Raw genomic sequence first — 20,653 nt, 5'->3', positions numbered from 1 at the left:
GGGGATTGACACTGACTGTAATTGTGCATTGTGGGGATTGACACTGACTGTAATTGTGCATTGTGGAGATTGACACTGACCGTAATTGTGCATTGTGGAGATTGACACTGACCGTAATTGTGCGTTGTGGGGATTGACACTGACTGTAATTGTGCACTGTGGGGATTGACACTGACTGTAATTGTGCATTGTGGGGATTGACACTGACTGTAATTGTGCGTTGTGGAGATTGATACTGACTGTAATTGTGTATTGTGGAGATTGACACTGACTGTAATTGTGTATTGTGGAGATTGACACTGACTGTAATTGTGTATTGTGGAGATTGACACTGACTGTAATTGTGCGTTGTGGAGATTGATACTGACTGTAATGGTGCACTGTCTATTGTGGAGATTGACACTGACTGTAATGGTGCACTGTGTCTTGTGGAGATTGACACTGACTGTAATTGTGCACTGTGCCATTGTGCATTGGGGAGATGGGAGATTGACTGACTGTAATTGAGCACTGCATTGGGGTAATGGGAGATTGACACTAATTCTGCATTGTGGAGATTGACACTGACTGTATTTGTGCGTTGTGGAGATTGACACTGACTAATTGTGCATTGTGGGGATTGACACTGACTGTATTTGTGCGTTGTGGGGATTGACACTGACTGTATTTGTGCGTTGTGGGGATTGACACTGACTGTAATTGTGCGTTGTGGGGATTGACACTGACTGTATTTGTGCGTTGTGGGGATTGACACTGACTGTAATTGTGCACTGTGGGGATTGACACTGACTGTAATTGTGCACTGTGGGGATTGACACTGACTGTAATTGTGCATTGTGGGGATTGGCACTGACTGTTGTGGAGATTGACACTGACTGTAATGGTGCACTGTGTATTGTGGAGATTGACACTGACTGTAATTGTGCACTGTGCCATTGTGCATTGGGGAGATGGGAGATTGACTGACTGTAATTGAGCACTGCATTGGTGTAATGGGAGATTGACACTAATTCTTCATTGTGGAGATTGACACTGACCGTAATGGTGCATTGTGGGGATTGACACTGACCGTGATGGTGCATTGTGGGGATTGACACTGACCGGAATGGTGCATTGTGGGGATTGACACTGACTGTAATGGTGCATTGTGGGATTGACACTGACTGTAATGGTGCATTGTGGGGATTGACACTGACTGTAATGGTGCATTGTGGAGATTGACACTGACTGTAATTGTGCATTGTGGAGATTGACACTGACTGTAATTGTGCATTGTGGGGATTGACACTGACTGTAATTGTGCATTGTGGGGATTGACACTGACTGTAATTGTGCATTGTGGGGATTGACACTGACTGTAATTGTGCATTGTGGGGATTGACACTGACTGTAATTGTGCATTGTGGAGATTGACAGACTGTAATTGTGCATTGTGGAGATTGACACTGACTGTAATGGTGCACCGTGCGTTGTGGGGATTGACACTGACTGTAATTGTGCGTTGTGGGGATTGACACTGACTGTATTTGTGCGTTGTGGGGATTGACACTGTAATTGTGTGTTGTGGAGATTGACACTGACTGTAATTGTGCACTGTGGGGATTGACACTGACTGTAATTGTGCACTGTGCCATTGTGCATTGGGGAGATGGGAGATTGACTGACTGTAATTGAGCACTGCATTGGTGTAATGGGAGATTGACACTAATTCTGCATTGTGGAGATTGAAACTGACCGTAATGGTGCATTGTGGGGATTGACACTGACCGTGATGGTGCATTGTGGGGATTGACACTGACCGTAATGGTGCATTGTGGGGATTGACACTGACTGTAATGGTGCATTGTGGGATTGACACTGACTGTAATGGTGCATTGTGGGGATTGACACTGACTGTAATGGTGCATTGTGGAGATTGACACTGACTGTAATTGTGCATTGTGGAGATTGACACTGACTGTAATTGTGCATTGTGGGGATTGACACTGACTGTAATTGTGCATTGTGGGGATTGACACTGACTGTAATTGTGCATTGTGGGGATTGACACTGACTGTAATTGTGCATTGTGGGGATTGACACTGACTGTAATTGTGCATTGTGGAGATTGACAGACTGTAATTGTGCATTGTGGAGATTGACACTGACTGTAATGGTGCACCGTGCGTTGTGGGGATTGACACTGACTGTAATTGTGCGTTGTGGGGATTGACACTGACTGTATTTGTGCGTTGTGGGGATTGACACTGACTGTAATTGTGTGTTGTGGAGATTGACACTGACTGTAATTGTGCACTGTGGGGATTGACACTGACTGTAATTGTGCATTGTGGGGATTGACACTGACTGTAATTGTGCACTGTCTATTGTGGAGATTGACACTGACTGTAATTGTGCATTGTGGGGATTGACACTGACTGTAATTGTGCACTGTGCCATTGTGCATTGGGGAGATGGGAGATTGACTGACTGTAATTGAGCACTGCATTGGGGTAATGGGAGATTGACACTAATTGTGCATTGTGGAGATTGACACTGACCGTAATTGTGCATTGTGGAGATTGACACTGACCGTAATTGTGCATTGTGGAGATTGACACTGACTGTAATTGTGCACCGTGCATTGTGGAGATTGACACTGACTGTAATGGTGCATTGTGGGGATTGACACTGACTGTAATGGTGCATTGTGGGGATTGTCACTGACTGTAATTGTGCATTGTGGGGATTGACACTGACTGTGTTTGTGCATTGTGGGGATTGACACTGACTGTAATTGTGTATTGTGGAGATTGACACTGACTGTAATTGTGCACTGTGGGGATTGACACTGACTGTAATTGTGCACTGTGGGGATTGACACTGACTGTAATTGTGCACTGTGGGGATTGACACTGACTGTAATTGTGCAGTGTGGGGATTGACACTGACTGTAATTGTGCTTTGTGGGGATTGACACTGACTGTAATTGTGCACTGTGTATTGTGGAGATTGACACTGACTGTAATTGTGCACTGTGCCATTGTGCATTGGGGAGATGGGAGATTGACACTAATTGTGCATTGTGGAGATTGACACTGACCGTAATTGTGCATTGTGGAGATTGACACTGACCGTAATTGTGCATTGTGGGGATTGACAGACTGTAATTGTGCATTGTGGAGATTGACACTGACTGTAATTGTGCACCGTGCATTGTGGAGATTGACACTGACTGTAATGGTGCACCGTGCATTGTGGAGATTGACACTGACTGTAATGGTGCATTGTGGGGATTGTCACTGACTGTAATTGTGCATTGTGGGGATTGACACTGACTGTGTTTGTGCATTGTGGGGATTGACACTGACTGTGTTTGTGCATCGTGGGGATTGACACTGACTGTAATTGTGTATTGTGGGGATTGACACTGACTGTAATTGTGCATTGTGGAGATTGACACTGACTGTAATTGTGCATTGTGGGGATTGACACTAACTGTAATTGTGCATTGTGGGGATTGACACTGACTGTAATTGTGCTTTGTGGGGATTGACACTGACTGTAATTGTGCACTGTGTATTGTGGAGATTGACACTGACTGTAATTGTGTATTGTGGAGATTGACACTGACTGTAATTGTGTATTGTGGAGATTGACACTGACTGTAATTGTGCACTGTGGGGATTGACACTGACTGTAATTGTGCATTGTGGGGATTGACACTGACTGTAATTGTGCACTGTGTATTGTGGAGATTGACACTGACTGTAATTGTGTATTGTGGAGATTGACACTGACTGTAATTGTGCACTGTGCCATTGTGTATTGGGGAGATGGGAGATTGACTGACTGTAATTGAGCACTGCATTGGGGTAATGGGAGATTGACACTAATTGTGCATTGTGGAGATTGACACTGACCGTAATTGTGCATTGTGGAGATTGACACTGACTGTAATTGTGCACCGTGCATTGTGGAGATTGACACTGACTGTAATGGTGCTTTGTGGGGATTGTCACTGACTGTAATTGTACATTGTGGGGATTGACACTGACTGTAATTGTGCATTGTGGGGATTGACAGACTGTAATTGTGCATTGTGGGGATTGACACTGACTGTAATTGTGCACCGTGCATTGTGGAGATTGACACTGACTGTAATGGTGCATTGTGGGGATTGTCACTGACTGTAATTGTGCATTGTGGGGATTGACACTGACTGTAATTGTGCATTGTGGGGATTGACACTGACTGTAATTGTGCATTGTGGGGATTGACACTGACTGTAATTGTGCATTGTGGGGATTGACACTGACTGTAATTGTGCATTGTGGAGATTGACACTGACTGTAATGGTGCATTGTGGGGATTGACACTGACCGTAATTGTGCATTGTGGGGATTGACACTGACTGTAATTGTGCATTGTGGGGATTGACACTGACTGTAATGGTGCATTGTGGGGATTGACACTGACTGTAATGGTGCATTGTGGAGATTGACACTGACTGTAATGGTGCATTGTTCGGATTGACACTGACTGTAATTGTGCATTGTGGGGATTGACAGACTGTAATTGTGCATTGTGGGGATTGACAGACTGTAATTGTGCATTGTGGGGATTGACAGACTGTAATTGTGCATTGTGGGGATTGACACTGACTGTAATGGTGCATTGTGGGGATTGACACTGACTGTAATGGTGCATTGTGGGGATTGACACTGACTGTAATGGTGCATTGTGGAGATTGACACTGACAGTAATGGTGCATTGTGGGGATTGACACTGACTGTAATGGTGCACTGTGGGGATTGACACTGTAATTGTGCACTTTCTATTGTGGACAAATGTAAGGAATCTTACAACACCAGGTTATAGTCCAACAATTTTATTTTAAAATCACAAGCTTTCGGAGATTATCTCCTTCGTCAGGCTCACTTACTCACCTGACGAAGGAGATAATCTCCGAAAGATCGTGATTTTAAAATAAAATTGTTGGACTATAACCTGGTGTTGTAAGGTTCCTTACATTTGTCCACCCCAGTCCATCACCGGCATCTCCACATCATATTGTGGAGATTGACACTGACTGTAATTGTGCACTGTCGATTGTGGAGATGGGACTATGAAAGCTCCAGAGTACTGCATTCAATTCTGGGCACCGCATCTCAGGAAGGATATGTTGGCTTTGAGGAGGTGCAGCACAGGTTTACCAGAATTATACCAGGGCTAAAAGAGTTAAATTATGAGGACTGGTTTTATAAACTAGGCTTATATTCCCTTGAGTATAGAAGATTAAGGGATGAGCAAATTGAGATGTTTTAAGGTAATAAAACAATTTGATAGGGTAGATGGAGCAACACTATATCCTCTGTTGGAGTCCAGATTTAGGGGCATAACCTTGAAATTAGAGCTAGGTCGTTCAGGGGTGATGTCAGGCAGCACTTCACACAAAGGATAGATGAAATCTGGAACCCTGTTCCCCCAAAACGCTGTTGAGTCTAGGTCAATTGAAAATTTCAAAACTAAGATTGATGGATTGTATTAGGTAAGGGTATTAAGGGTTCTCGAACCAAGGCGAGTTAAGGTACTGACCAGCCGTGATCTAATTGAATGGCAGAACAGGCTCAAGGGGCTGATTGACCTACTCCTGTTCCTATGTTCCTGTTTAATTATTGTAATTGAGCTCTGTTCTTTGGGGAGATGGGAGTTTGATGATGCGTATAATCGCACAGGCTGGCGGAAGGGATAGGGAGATTCACTGCAACCATAAGAGAGCACTGGGTGGTGTAATCTCTCATTGTGATGAAGGACTTTTTTCTAGGTGGGAGATGTAGAAATGGATTTTGATTGTACAAAAGGACTATACACTCACAGAAGATAACATTTATCATAGCTGTCACGGTGCATCATCTGTGGGCTGCTTGAAAGTCCTGAGGCTTTATGTTGTATTCTTTACATTAACCTCAATTGTGTATCTTTGTTACAGGAAGTATTGTGAGTGTCGGAGATCCGAAGAAGAAATACACCAGATTTGAGAAAATCGGGCAGGGGTGAGTGCTGGTTCTTCGCCTCCTGTGTGAATCATTGCCGGGCTGGATGCACTCGTTTAAAGTTCAACGGTGGATAAGAGACCATTTAACATTCCAATTTCTCCTAAAAGGCCCCAGATCATAGCTGTGTCCCCATTTTAACACTCCCCTTTCTAAGTCCAGAATCCAGTTTGTACTTTTCAGTGATCAGGGTAGTAATTCATAAGTGCATGGTTACAGGAATACTTTGTGATTTTCTCACTATATCTGTTTTCTTACAGTGCTTCTGGGACAGTGTTCACAGCCATTGATGTGGCAACAGGACAGGAGGTATGTTACTGCTGAGAGATGTTAAACTCAGGAGCTGTCTGTTACTGAACGCTAAATTGGACTTGGGGGCTGTCTGCTTCCAGGTGCTAAGATAGATTTGGGGGCTGTCTGTTACCGAGTGCTCGGACACACCTTACTCACGAGCTGTGAGTTGTAAGTGCTGGAAGTCTGTTTTACTTGGACGGTTGCCCATTATAGATCTCTGAGAAGGTGCTTGTCTTTTATTGCCCATTGGGAGTGAAGTTGGCTAATTAGTGTATTGTGAAGAGTTCTGCAAAGCAGCAAGAAGTGCTGCTTGGCTATGCAGTGCCTGGCAAGACCTCAATGGGTCTGATCCTACAGTCATGTGAGTCCTCGTTGCAGAGTGACAAACCAGATCTTTGAGGTTTTTCCATGAAGTTCTTTCTGAAAATTGACATAAATGGTTCTTCTCTTGCCCCTCCTGTAGACAGTCATCAAGGCCTATATCCATCCAGTGTTGGACAATTGTCGGCACAGGTTGAGAAAACCCATCTAGATTATTTTTATATCAGTCCGTTTAGTGAATGGATAGTAATAGGATTGAAGGGCATGCTGCTGCCAATATGGAACTCCCTTTGAGTGTCTGTATTTGTAACACCTGTGCAGTGGGACGTCAGACAGATGCAGCATGAGTATGTTATGTATTTGCTTTCCCAGGTGGCAATCAAACAGATCAACCTGCAGAAACAGCCAAAGAAAGAGCTGATCATCAATGAGATTCTGGTGATGAAAGAACTGAAGAACAGCAACATCGTCAACTTCCTGGACAGGTAACTGGGAGAGAACAGGACCCTCTGCATACCTCTGGTCAGAACCTTCTTTGGGCTTTGCATCCATGTCACAAGGAAACGTGGTGAATAATTCCTCCTTGGATACCTCTCCCCAATGGCCTCATGTGAAACTGGGGCCTTGCGTATGGTAAATCTGAGCTGTTGCCTCTCCATGTGCCAGTGTGGTGCACCACAGGGGAAGAGGGGTCTAACCAGTGCTGACAATCCAGTGGGGAGCTTTCCATGTATTTGTAATCTGTATGTACTCTTGGTGTAGTAAACCAGTGAGTGACAAGGCTCTCTGTTTTTGTCCTAGCTACCTGGTGGGTGATGAGCTGTGTGTTGTGATGGAATATCTGGCTGGAGGTTCACTGACTGACGTCGTTACAGAAACCTGTATGGATGAGGCACAGATTGCTGCAGTGTGCAGGGAGGTGAGTGCACATTTGAAAACCCCCTTTCAATTCTTTCACACATTCCTTCTCCAAGGCCACAAACTCCTACTGATCCATCATTTGTGATCCAGGAATGGTGACTGTGATAGTCTAAGTTGAGGAATATTGTTTCATCTTCATTTGTTTTCACTTCCCTGCGGTGAGTAAGAGAACCACGAATGTTGGCAGGCCAGGGTGAGCTGCTTCATCAGAACTTCAGTCCTGCATTGTAGGTTTCAGCCCCTCTCCTTGGTTCCTCAGTTCAAAAACAAGATGTCGACTCACCTGTGAATTCCAGCATTTTCAGATCTTATTTCTGATTTTCCTCATTTGTAGTTCTCTTAATCCCTACAGTTGACGTTTGCCAAAACCCATGGAACACCATTTTTGTTTAAACTAACATCAAATGGTCCTGCGAGATGTCTTCCCATCCTGTGTTTTGTATTGTTCCTTCGCCCCACCCACCACCCTCCATTCGCCCCACCCACCACCCTCCATTCGCCCCACCCACCACCCTCCGTTCGCCCACTCTCCAGTTCCTTATCTCTCTCAGCCAATGACGTTCCTCAGCGGAGAGCAATCACCAACAGCATCCATAGTATCGTAGATACAGCACAGGAGGAGCCAATTCGGCCCATCGTGCCTGTGCAGGCTCTTTGAAAGAGTTATCCAATTAATCGCACTCCCTTGCTCTTTCCCCATAGCCCTGCCATCTAGAGTTCAAGAGCTTTTTTAAAAAAAAATTTCACCAGTGCGATGCTGAAACTTTCCTCCATTCTTCCTTCTGTACCCTGCTCTGTATTTAAACAAAAGAGGGGAATAAATTTAATGGATTCTTGGTAGCGGGTGAAATTCTGTCTTGTGCTCCTTTTCACATTTAGTTGAACAGTTGTGAAGGCTGCACAAATTTTGGATTTGATTGCTCACAAATTCCTTTTCGAAAATTGAGCTTGTGTGTGATTTGCAAAACAATTACTTGCATTGAATAACACCTGAGAACATGCCTCACGACGCTTCAGAGGCTGGAAGGGAAAGAGCAAAGGAGGCTTTTAAAGGTGAACAGGGAAGGACCAGAGCAGTTGGAGGTCCTGCCACTGATGGTAGAATGGAGGGGGGGGGTCAGGCCTGGGCTGTTGGAGGCTCTGCCACTGATGGTAGAATGGAGAGGGAGGTCGGGCCTGGGCTGTTGGAGGCTCTGCCACTGATGGTAGAATGGAGAGGGAGGTCGGGCCTGGGCTGTTGGAGGCTCTGCCACGGATGGTAGAATAGAGGAGGAGTCGGGCCTGGGCTGTTGGAGGCTCTGCCACTGATGGTAGAATGGAGAGGGAGGGGGACATTGATGAGATGAAGAATTAAAGAACTGAAGAGCACAGGCGGAGAGTAAGGCAGGAGGAGGTTATGCACCTAAGGTGGGGCAAAGCAATGGAGGGATTTATAAATGAAATTGATAATATATCGTGAGAGCCAGGAGTAGGTCTCTATATTATGGCCTCCACTGTAAGCAATGTTGCTCCAGTGGAGTACAGAAGACTGAGGCAGGTGACCAAGAAATATTCCCCCATAGACTACACTGACCAATACATAGAGTATGGAGTTGACCTGCATTTCAAAGAAAATTGCCAATAGCTCTTCCAGTGCCCCAGTTGTTAAAGACCGATACCTTATTTCAGCTGAGCTGGTAATAGAAGCCCTACAATTGGCTTCAGCCCCCCCTGCATTGTTGCGGCAGCAGCCTACTCCTGACTGCTATCAATTGACCCCGACTGGAAAGTACATAGCAGATGAGGACCATTTCAGACTTGGCTTAATGTCTCTCACCAAACTCCAGGATCAGTCAAATCCTGTCAACACTCACATAAAGAGTGACTCTTTGGATAAGGAACTGGGCAGCAACTGGTGCTTGTGGAACTGTACTCCAGCATGAAGCAAAGTCTTCAGGAGAGTGGCGGGTGGGTGGAGAAAGATGATGAAGTTGGCAATAAAATGTTGCTGACATTTGTGGGATGTGACCATCTGATCCTGGAGTACAGCACAGTTTTTGCAGAGATTTTGCTACTTCTGGCAATTTTGGTCAAAGTGCCCCTACAACTGCTCCTTCAAAGGGATAATCTAATCGGAATGTGTCTACAGTCAGTGTCTCTATCTCTTAGATTTTATGTGAGATCTGAGCAAGTGAACTTATTGAGTGCAATGCAGTGACCATCTTTGTTTTCCCTCTGGGCAGTGCCTACAAGCATTGGAGTTCCTGCACGCGAACCAGGTCATTCACAGAGACATCAAGAGTGATAACGTGCTGCTGGGAATGGACGGATCGGTGAAGCTCAGTGAGTAACTATTTAACCCAAACCCTTCTGCTGAAATTCACATATCCCTGCAATTAAATTGAGCCTGGATTTATGAGCTGGAGACTTGAGAACTGTACAGAAGGTATAACAGAACTTTATTTTGTAATTTCCTTATTTTTGCTCCGTTTTATTTAGAGTCGATCTCCATTTGGCTGCTCCTCCGATGTAGCAGTTTTTTGTGATGCCGTTTTAGCAGTTCTGAATAAAGACCAAGGCTACATTTTGTAGGCCTCTGTTGTAAAGCTTACACAGTTTTTGCTCATCACCCTTCCATAAATCGGCTAGTTTAAATGGAATTGCATCCACAGAGATGGTGATGGGCATACTCTCCCACTTACTGTGTGTAGCCCGACTCCAAGAAACTCATGTACCCACTGAAGCTGAACCCTGAGGAATAATTTTCCAGAATCTCTCCCCTGTTTCTGCTGATGGCTGGTAGTTTAATTGCTCCCACTCCTCACTTAGCTTAAGCACACAAGTAGGGAAACTTGTTATCCCACCCAAATGTTTTAACATTGATGCCATTGTTTCTCTTGTGTCCATACAGCTGACTTTGGGTTCTGTGCCCAGATCACACCAGAGCAAAGCAAGCGCAGCACCATGGTGGGCACACCTTACTGGATGGCACCAGAGGTGGTGACAAGGAAAGCCTACGGCCCCAAGGTTGATATCTGGTCACTGGGAATCATGGCCATTGAAATGGTGGAAGGAGAGCCCCCTTACCTAAACGAGAATCCGCTGAGGGTGAGTCTACAACCTTGCGATCTTGTTGCGTCCAGATGGAGAGACAGAGCATGGCACCAGGCTTAAGGCAACTGAGCTATAAGTAGAGGTTGAAGAGCCTGGGATTGTTTATTCTGGAGAAGGGAAAGCTCAGGGAGATACTACTGAAGTATTCAAGTTTCTTTATGTATTTGAGATTGCCCCATGCTCCAGAATCAGGAGACATGGCTCAATATGGAAACGGGGACAGTGCACAGACTGTTTAGATTTAACTATAGAGGGTGGTGAATGTGTGGAATGGACTGTACAGGGAAATAATGGAGACAAATAGTGCGGAAAAGGTTTAGGGCGAACTAGATAGCTATTTGAGGGAGTGAGGGGTGTTTGTTTTTGGGACCAGCCAAAGGATTGCAGAATTTTTTCTGATCTTGTACTTTTCTATCTTCTTGCTGTCTCCTCTACTTTCCCTTGAAGTATGAGCAGAGATCATGCAAGTCTGCTTGGGGTTTTCTTCTTGTTCAGCAGGACTCAAAGGCTCTGAGACTGCTCTTCGGAAAGAACCTGAGCAGCCAATAGTCGGGCTCTATTTCATCTCCACTCAAACTCAGTCACCCTCAAGCAAAATCTGCTCCCTCAGCAATGGCCTCATGGATCAATGCCTCAACAGACCAAGGTTGATTGAAATCCTCCATTATTACAACCATCCTCTTCACTTATCCTCTTTATCGCTTCATACACTAAATTCCTTATTCTCATCTGGTAGCCTGTAGCCAACCCTTGCTTTTGTTGCATTAGAAAAGCCTGAGTTGTTCTCCAGTCTCCAAAGCTTGTCAAAAGCGAAATACCGCGGATGCTGGAAATCTGAAATAAAAACAGAAAATGCTGGAAAATGCTGCAAGTCAGACAGCATCTGTGGAGAGAGCGAGCATTAACGTTTCAGGTCGATGACCTTGCGTCAGTTTGACAAAAGGTCGTCGACCTGAAATGTTAACTCTGTTTCTTTCTCCACAGATGCTGCCTGACTTGCTGAGCATTTTCTGTTTTCATTCTAATCTTGCGTTGGTAAAGGCATCGGTGGCGTATTGTGGAGGATAGTTTTACCACATCACTGACTCTTTTCTATAGAGCCCAAAATCACTTGGAGGATCTGAAACCAGGCTGTTAATCACTAGATCTTTATTCTTTATCTCTCAAATATATGGGAGCTTTGGCAGATACAAGGAAGAGGACAGGACTGGACCGTATTAAACTATAATGAGGTTGGACTGTCTTTCTGGTGTGGCATGTCTTGTTGACATTCGCTCCTTCATTTATCTGTGCACGTTGCAGGCCTTGTATCTGATTGCCACCAACGGCACTCCAGAGCTGCAGAATCCAGAGAAGCTCTCCACAATCTTCCGAGATTTTCTGAACCGCTGTTTGGAGATGGATGTGGAAAAACGAGGGTCTGGAAAGGAGCTACTGCAGGTACGGATTATTCCTTGATTTGAGATTTCAGGCCAGCATCAATCCCATCATATTTTTGTCCTAAGGTTACATGAGGATTCAGATCAGCATGCACCGACACCCAAACAGGCCCTGCTGTATTTATTGTGTGTGTGTGTGTGTGTGTGTGTGTGTGTTTTTTTTCCTGTCATCATAGATATATGGTGGTGGGAATCTGTCTGATCCCCATCCATCTGTGAAAATTGGAGCCAGGTTTTTTTTCCCCCCCCCCCCCCCCCCCCGGTTATCTCCCAACCCCCAAAAAAGGGAAAACTGGTCCAGAGGATCTTGCAAACTGGGAAAATGGAGTTCAGAGAGCTTTCTTCCCCCTCTGTCTCTCTTTCCCCCCCCCGTTTTGGGGATGGTTGGGAATGCTTCGCTCTCCTTCCTCCGCACAGAGACTGATTGCTGTCACTTGGGAGTAATGTGCTAACTGGTAGCCCCTGTAGGCATTTGCCGCTTGTGTTGAGGGACTATGATGTTATATCCGGTACTGTTTTGAGTTGACCACAGTCTCGGCGTCTGCCAGATCTCAACATTTTTCTCTCTCTTTCAGCATCCGTTCCTGAAGCTGGCCAAGCCCTTGTCTAGTTTGACGCCGCTGATTCTGGCAGCCAAGGATGCGATGAAGAGCAATCGCTAGGACGGCAGCCTCCTCCTCCCGACTCCTCCCCATCTGCCCCCAAAGAATCTGAATCAAGTATCACGGTCTGCATTGACATGGAAGAGCAGCTACAGTGTCCCACACGGGCACTGCACGTGCCTGTTACCGGCCACCCACGCAAACAAGGTCGATGCTGCTTTTATATTTTTTTTCAAAAATGTGGTTCCTCTTCCCTCCCTCTACATTTCAATACTTGAATTGCAGATCGAAAGACAGTTAGATGCCTCCTCTGTGGAATCTGGACTTTTCCCGGCATGCAGTTTGCTCTGCCAGTTGCTTGTCCTTCCTTATGGACATTACGTACTGTATCGGGTGAGCTGGGCTTTGGGATGTTCTGCTTGATGCCTCTTTTTTTTGTATATTATGTATCTCAGTGGCGGATTGCATTGTTAGAATTCAGGAGAGAAGTTGAGTAGCTGTCTTGTTTTTTTTAAAAGAAGTACTTTTTATTGTTTGTACTAACAACTTGGAGTTCTGCCTGGTCACCTTCAGAGGCTGTGTGTGGGATGACTGAGCTCTCCTCACTCTCCACACTCCTCATCAGCGTGATTATCATTTTTGTTATTGGTCTTCACAAGTAAAGCCTCAATGACAAAGGAGCTGTAGGAGCCTGTTAATTTTTCTCTGACCATAATTGTCCAAGAGTGTTGATGGATTCAGATTTGCCTTAAGACACTCGGCCTAAGTTACGGTAACCTTCTGATTTGTTTTTGCAGTGGGAACTAGCCTTTTCTGCCCCAGCTGCCAAATGTCCTCCAGTGTTTGCATTATAGCTGCAACAGTACATTAACTGTCTTAATGTCAGATGCATTGATCATTGCCTCACTGACTCCCAAGCCCCAGTAAGACTGCTGCTGCTGATTAAAAGGGTTGAATGTTTAGTGTGAGAACAGGTCCGTACAGGCGGAGCAGGGTTTTCAGGCAGTGTTGTAAAGGAACAGTATTCCTCTCTGGTGTATACAGGCTGTACATCAGGATGGCACAAACCCACGTAGCCTTCAGCACCCCAAAGTCTTATTTATTTTCATCACACCGTACGTTGTTCGCGTGGCTTGTTTTAACAAACGTTAAAAAGTGCCGTCTGCTTAGAATCACTGCAGATATTGCCTCAGCTCTTTGTAGAATGCATCCTCCGTGCATGCACGGCCATAGTGCACCACACCTGCTATGTGGAGTGCATGTCAAGTGCTGCACATCAGTCTATACTGCACCCTACATGTGCATGGTCCATCCATGCACGCACCCCATGCATGCATGTATGTTCCATCCATGCACGCACTCCACATCTGTCTATACTGCACCCCATATGTGCAAGGTCCATCCTCGCATGCACCCCATGAGTGCACAGTCCATCCATGCATGCACTCCATCAGCCTGTACTGCACCCAATATGTGCATGGTCCATCCATGCATGCACTCCACATCAGTCTTTACTGCACCCCATGCATGCATGGTCCATGCAAGCACCTTCTTATACACCCTCCACACATACCTACATCACTCTGCACTGCACCCATCCTCCGCCGATGCACTGTGCCATGTACATCACTGCGTTGCAAACATACCGCACTTGCCGCTGCATGCCACTGCGCTGCACCACATTATATCGAGCCGAACTTCACGCAGCACACAACACCTCACGTGCAGTCACCACATTAGGTAGCACATCATATGGTGCCTGTGTGTAATGGAAGAACATGAACAATTCAGGTATAGCAGTTGGGGCACATGGGTAGAAGGTGATGGGGCACAAAATTCTTGTTTTCAAGCACTCCACGTGGGACTTCTGAAATTGGCCACAGTAAAGTACTGCCTCCAAGGGAGTATTGCTGGCTTTCGTTGACTGAGAGACTACTCTCCCCACCCCTGAGCTTGTGGAGCTGCTGCCTTTCAGAACTCTCTACACCAGCATAAGGAAGTGATGCACAAGCATGACCGTTCACACATTGTGGCAGTACTGTTGGATGGAAAATATCCAACTCAACTCACTAATGGTTCCCAAAGCAGTACGAGTGTTGGTGAATTGTGTGGCTTATTACTGCAGTATTAAAAGGAGCAAATCTAACAAAAGGCTGAACACAACCATTAAAGTGCCTAACAGTAGAGTCTGATATAACTGGGGATTTAGGGTTTTGGACTCGTCTAATTAATACTAAAAATAAAATTTTTAGAAAAATGCCTGTGTGGAATTTTCTTTTGTGTTCAATTTATTTAAGAATTTAAACACATTGACGATGAGAGCATGGCTTTATGGAAGGAAGTCCCATCTGAAAAATCTATTGGACTTTGAAGAGATTGGAATGGTCAGTGGACATATATTTAGAGTTTAGCAAAGCTTTTGACAGTGCAGAACTGGAGATTGGCCCACAAGCAAGGGGGGAAAGCTGCAAGAGTGGAGCTGAAATGAGCTCAATCAGAGGATAGTTGTACTTAAAGCTGCAATTGAGTGATATGTGCATTGTATGGTTATTTGTGAACTTTGGTATCGAGTAGCTGGCCCACTCTTCACTCCAAATTTTTCCTTTCCCATGCACCCACGACAGAGACCTGCACCTTGGCAGAGCATTCCCCATCTTCACTGTAGCACAATTCAATTTCACAGTGCCGAGATATAAGGCCTTCGCCAACCAGGTGGATAGGAGCAAGTAGACTCCGTGCTGCCGAGCTAACAATAGGACAGCAGTCATGGATGGCATTCATGACAAACTCAAAAAAAAATTGCTGGGGGAGGGGAATGGTAGAAATGGCTAATGTCAACACTGGGGCAGGTACTACCATCTGACACTGGTAAATAGGATTCTGCTTGAGGTACTCATACATAGTTTTCCAGGAGTGCAGTTGTGCTTTCTAACGACGAGAGATCCTAGTGAGACCAAAAACTACCATGGAATCGAACTGATATCAACGGCTATCAAGGTGGTTCTTTGGGTTGTCATGTATTATCAGTTATTTTGAATGACCACTGAGGTATCAATAAAAGGCTGGATTTTGCGCTCATAGATATAGAGCAGGAAATAAGTTTATACAAAATCATACGATGCCGAAAGGCTCAAGGGAACCGCACTAATATCGTTGATTACCATAAGGTTTTCAACCTAGTGCCTTTTGCCCTCATGAAGAAGCTGGAAGCTATGGGAGTGCATGGCCTAATCATTGAGATGGGTTAGATGTCTGAAGGTTTTTCTTTTCTAGAGGGTCATCGACCATTGGATAAAATTGCTGGCTCATGCGGTTAGTGTGGATTAGCTGCAAGAATTCAGAAGGGATCTGGACGAGTTCCTAGTTGGGGGCTGATATCAGTGTACAAAAGGTGGGGTAATGGGGAATGTGTCTCATGGTCATTGTTGTAAACAATTTTACAACACCAAGTTATAGTCCAACAATTTTATTTGAAATTCACAAGCTTTCGGAGGCTTCCTCCTTCCTCAGGTGAACGTTCACCTGAGGAAGGAGGAAGCCTCCGAAAGCTTGTGAATTTCAAATAAAATTGCTGGACTATAACTTGGTGTTGTAAAATTGTTTACAATTGTCAACCCCAGTCCATCACCGGCATCTCCACATCATGGTCATTGTGGTCACCTGGAACTTGTTTTGATCACGTTCAGGAGTCAGAAAGGATTGCTTCTTCCCGAATTGGCCGAGGGCATTTTCTTTGGTTTTCTGCCTCTTGCAGAAGTTTACGTGGCTGTTGGTGGCATCAAGATGGTCAATTGCTGACTGGATCAGCAGGCCTTTTCCTGTCCATCATTTTCCTATGTTAGAATGAGTAAGCCTGGCACTTGGATGTTGGAAACTGTCCTCTGTAGGTTCTTCCACTGTGCAAAAAGCAGATGTTGAATTAGTCATCGCCAGTAGCACGAAATGGACTTGGAGCAAATCAGCAGCCCGTTTTACACCATCCCTGACTCTCTCTTTCCATTGACTTCAGCTGGTTCCGAGATGGCATCTGGTGATAGAAGGTTGGAAATGAGTCACCTTTTTGTAGCCGACTCTGTAATCTGATACCTGAACCAGGCAGGGCCATACTCCAGGTTTGCTGTTGATTGACCATTTGTCCTGATTCGTGAATGCGACCTGGAGGGGGTAGGCCTGTCACAGAGAGATGGCTTTCTTCCCACTCGGCTTCACGTCAGCATAGTAGCCAATATCCTTACCCAGTGCTGTCGGTTTGCATAGAATCATAGAATCATAGAATCATAGAAGTTACAACATGGAAACAGGCCCTTCGGCCCAACATGTCCATGTCGCCCAGTTTATACCACTGAGCTAGTCCCAATTGCCTGCACTTGGCCCATATCCCTCGATACCCATCTTACCCATGTAACTGTCCAAATGCTTTTTAAAAGACAAAATTGTACCCGCCTCTACTACTGCCTCTGGCAGCTCGTTCCAGACACTCACCACCCTTTGAGTGAAAAAATTGCCCCTCTGGATCCTTTTGTATCTCTCCCCTCTCACCTTAACTCTGTGCCCCCTCGTTATAGACTCCCCTACCTTTGGGAAAAGATTTTGACTATCGACCTTATCTATGCCCCTCATTATTTTATAGACTTCTATAAGATCACCCCTTAACCTCCTACTCTCCAGGGAATAAAGTTCCAGTCTGTCTAACCTCTCCCTGTAAGTCAAACCATCAAGTCCCGGTAGCATCCTAGTAAATCTTTTCTGCACTCTTTCTAGTTTAATAATATCCTTTCTATAATAGGGTGACCAGAACTGTACACAGTACTCCAAGTGTGGCCTCACCAATGCCCCGTACAACTTCAACAAGACTGTACAACTTCAACAAGAAAGACGATGAAAGGAGTATTAGTCCAAGGTGGAACAGGGTGGAGTGTGGGTCCAATAAGTACCTCATCTTTATACACCTACTTATAGATAAATAATAGATTAAAATTTGCTTATTTGGGATTTTCCTATTATAAAGCTACATGTTACACGGTAATGCCCGCAGTGATACACTTCTGCCACTAGATGGCTCTTCAGCATCACGTGCACAGTGGGAAAAACTCTGATGTTGAATATGAAAATAATTTGATTCCAGATAAAGACTGATACTTAGTGTTTCTCCCCCCAAGTTAAAGTTGGCCCCGAGCAAAGTTACTTATCGTATAGAAGCAAAAAGTGATCCAGATGTCTATTGTGGGATCGCAATGAGGATCAGGGATTGCAAACTCTAATCCTGAATCACTCACTGCCTTTTCCATCTGTCGTGGTTCAGGATCTTTTGACTTTTTTCTCCATAAGAAGATTTAAACTAAAAAGTTTCCATCCCAGGGTTTTAAAGGAAGTAGGTGAGCACATTGCAGATGCCCTAACTATAATAGGAACAGGAGTAGGCCATTCAGCCCCTCGTGCCTGCTCCGCCATTTGATAAGATCATGGCTGATCTGTGATCTAACTCCATATACCTGCCTTTGGCCCGTATCCCTTAATACCTTTGGCTGCCAAAAAGCTATCTATCTCAGATTTAAATTTAGCAATTGAGCTAGTACCAATTGCCGTTTGCAGAAGAGAGTTCCAAACTTCTACCACCCTTTGTGTGTAGAAATGTTTTCTAATCTCACTCCTGAAAGGTCTGGCTCTAATTTTTAGACTGTGCCCCCTACTCCTAGAATCCCCAACCAGCGGAAATAGTTTCTCTCTATCCACCCTATCTGTTCCCCTTAATATCTTATAAACTTTGATCAGATCACCCCTTAACCTTCTAAACTCTAGAGAATACAACCCCAATTTGTGTAATCTCTCCTCGTAACTTAACCCTTGAAGTCCGGGTATCATTCTAGTAAACCTACGCTGCACTCCCTCCAAGGCCAATATGTCCTTCCGAAGGTGCTGTGCCCAAAACTGCTCTCAGTACTCCAGGTGCGGTCCAACCAGGGTTTTGTATAGCTGCAGCATAACTTCTGCCCCCTTGTACTCTAGTCCTCTTGATATAAAGGCTAGCATTCCATTAGCCTTCTTGATTATTTTCTGCACCTGTTCATGACACTTCAATGATCTATGTACCTGAACCCCAGGTCTTTTTGGACATCCACTGTTTTTAACTTTTTACCATTTAGAAAGTATCTTTTAAAGTTCTCTAGATTCAGGAACCGTCCCTCTAGATTTGAAAATTGCACATGTCACTCCGCTTTTTAAGAAAGGAGAGGAAAACCGGGGAATTATAGACCAGTTAGCCTAACATCTGTTGTGGGGGAAAATGCTGGAGTCTATAATTAAGGATAGGGTGACTGAACACCTCGAGAATTTTCAGTTAATCAGAGAGAGCCAGCATGGATTTGTGAAAGGTAGGTTGTGCCTGACAAACCTGATTGAATTTTTTGAAGAGGTGACTAAAGTAGTGGACAGCGGAATGTCAATGGATGTTATTTATATGGACTTCCAGAAGGCATTTGATAAGGTCCCACATAAGAGACTGATAGCTAAGATAGAAGTCCATGGAATCGAGGGAAAAGTACGGACTTGGTTAGGAAGTTGGCTGAGCGAAAGGTGACAGAGAGTAGGGATAATGGGTAGGTACTGACATTGGCAGGATGTGACGAGTGGAGTCCCGCAGGGATCTGTCTTGAGGCCTCAATTATTCACTATTTATTAATGACTTAGATGAAGGCATAGAAAGTCTCATATCTAAGTTTGCCGATGACACAAAGATTGGTGGTATTGTCAGCAGTGTAGATTAAAACAAAATTACAAAGGGATATTGATAGATTAGGTGAATGGGCAAAACTGTGGCAAATGGAATTCATTGTAGGCAAATGTGAGGTCATCCACTTTGGACCAAAAAAGGATAGAACAGGGTACTTTCTAAATGGTAAAAAGTTAAAAACAGTGGATGTCCAAAGGGACTTAGGGATTCAGGTACATAGATCATTGAAGTGTCATGAACAGGTGCAGAAAATAATCAATAAGACTAATGGAATGCTGGCCTTTATATCTCGAGGACTGGAGTACAAGGGGGAAGAAGTTTGTATGCTGCAACTATACAAAACCCTGGTTAGACCGCACCTGGAGTACTGAGAGCAGTTCTGGGCACAGCACCTTCGGAAGGACATACTGGCCTTGGAGGGAGTGCAGCGTAGATTTACTCGAATGATGCCCGGACTTCAAGGGTTAAGTTACGAGGAGAGATTGCACAAATTGTATTTTCTAGAGTTTAGAAGGTTAAGGGGTGATCTGATTGAAGTTTATAAGATATTAAGGGGGGGAGATAGAGAGAAACTATTTCCGCTGGTTGGGGATTCTAGGAGTGGGGGGCACAGTCTAAAAATTAGAGCCAGATCTTTCAGGAGCGAGATTAGAAAACATTTCTACACACAGGGTGGTCGAAGTTCGGAACTCTCTTCCGCAAACGGCAATTGATACTAGCTCATTTGCTAAATTTAAATCTGAGATAGATAGCTTTATGCCAAACAAAGATATTAAGGGATATGGGCCAAAGGCAGGTATTTGGAGTTAGATCACAAATCAGTTATGATCTTATCAAATGGCGGAGCAGGCTCGAGAGGCTGAATGGCCTACTCCTGTTCCTATGTTCCTAAGATGTGGAGATGCCGGTGATGGACTGGAGTTGACAATTGTAAACAATTTTACCTGAGGAAGGAGGAAGCCTCCGAAAGCTTGTGAATTTAAAATAAAATTGCTGGACTATAACTTGGTGTTGTAAAATTGTTTACAATTATGTTCCTAAGTGTTTTGAAAGCATAGTGTATTCTGGCAAGTCAAATAGTGTGTCTGAGTCAGTGGTTAGTTAAGATGCTAATGAGCTGCCTGTGATGTTTCTTCACAGATTGTAAACAAGCAGCAATTTGGCTGCATGTGTCTGTAATTGATAAATACATCACACCCATTGTGTTGGGAGGTTTCT

At 44.6% G+C, this 20,653-nt stretch overlaps 1 protein-coding gene across 1 annotated transcript in view; it reads left to right on the top strand.

The window, feature by feature from the left end:
- The window catches only part of LOC137331661 (serine/threonine-protein kinase PAK 2-like), a 59,654-nt gene extending 44,692 nt beyond the window's left edge, over positions 1 to 14,962 (top strand). Inside the window, exons 8-15 of the mRNA XM_067995601.1 lie at positions 5,972 to 6,035; positions 6,296 to 6,344; positions 7,023 to 7,135; positions 7,452 to 7,569; positions 9,794 to 9,893; positions 10,462 to 10,658; positions 11,967 to 12,104; positions 12,679 to 14,962. Of these exons, the coding sequence (XP_067851702.1) occupies positions 5,972 to 6,035; positions 6,296 to 6,344; positions 7,023 to 7,135; positions 7,452 to 7,569; positions 9,794 to 9,893; positions 10,462 to 10,658; positions 11,967 to 12,104; positions 12,679 to 12,765 (866 nt within the window). The 3' untranslated portion in view covers positions 12,766 to 14,962. The remainder of the gene's footprint in view (positions 1 to 5,971; positions 6,036 to 6,295; positions 6,345 to 7,022; positions 7,136 to 7,451; positions 7,570 to 9,793; positions 9,894 to 10,461; positions 10,659 to 11,966; positions 12,105 to 12,678) is intronic.
- The last annotated feature ends 5,691 nt before the right edge of the window (positions 14,963 to 20,653 follow it).

This window comes from Heptranchias perlo, chromosome 13 (genome assembly GCF_035084215.1).
Source record: "Heptranchias perlo isolate sHepPer1 chromosome 13, sHepPer1.hap1, whole genome shotgun sequence".
NCBI classification, from domain to species: Eukaryota; Metazoa; Chordata; class Chondrichthyes; order Hexanchiformes; family Hexanchidae; genus Heptranchias; species Heptranchias perlo.
Note: the sequence above shows the minus strand (reverse complement) of the source record. Positions and strands in the feature narration are given on the sequence as shown.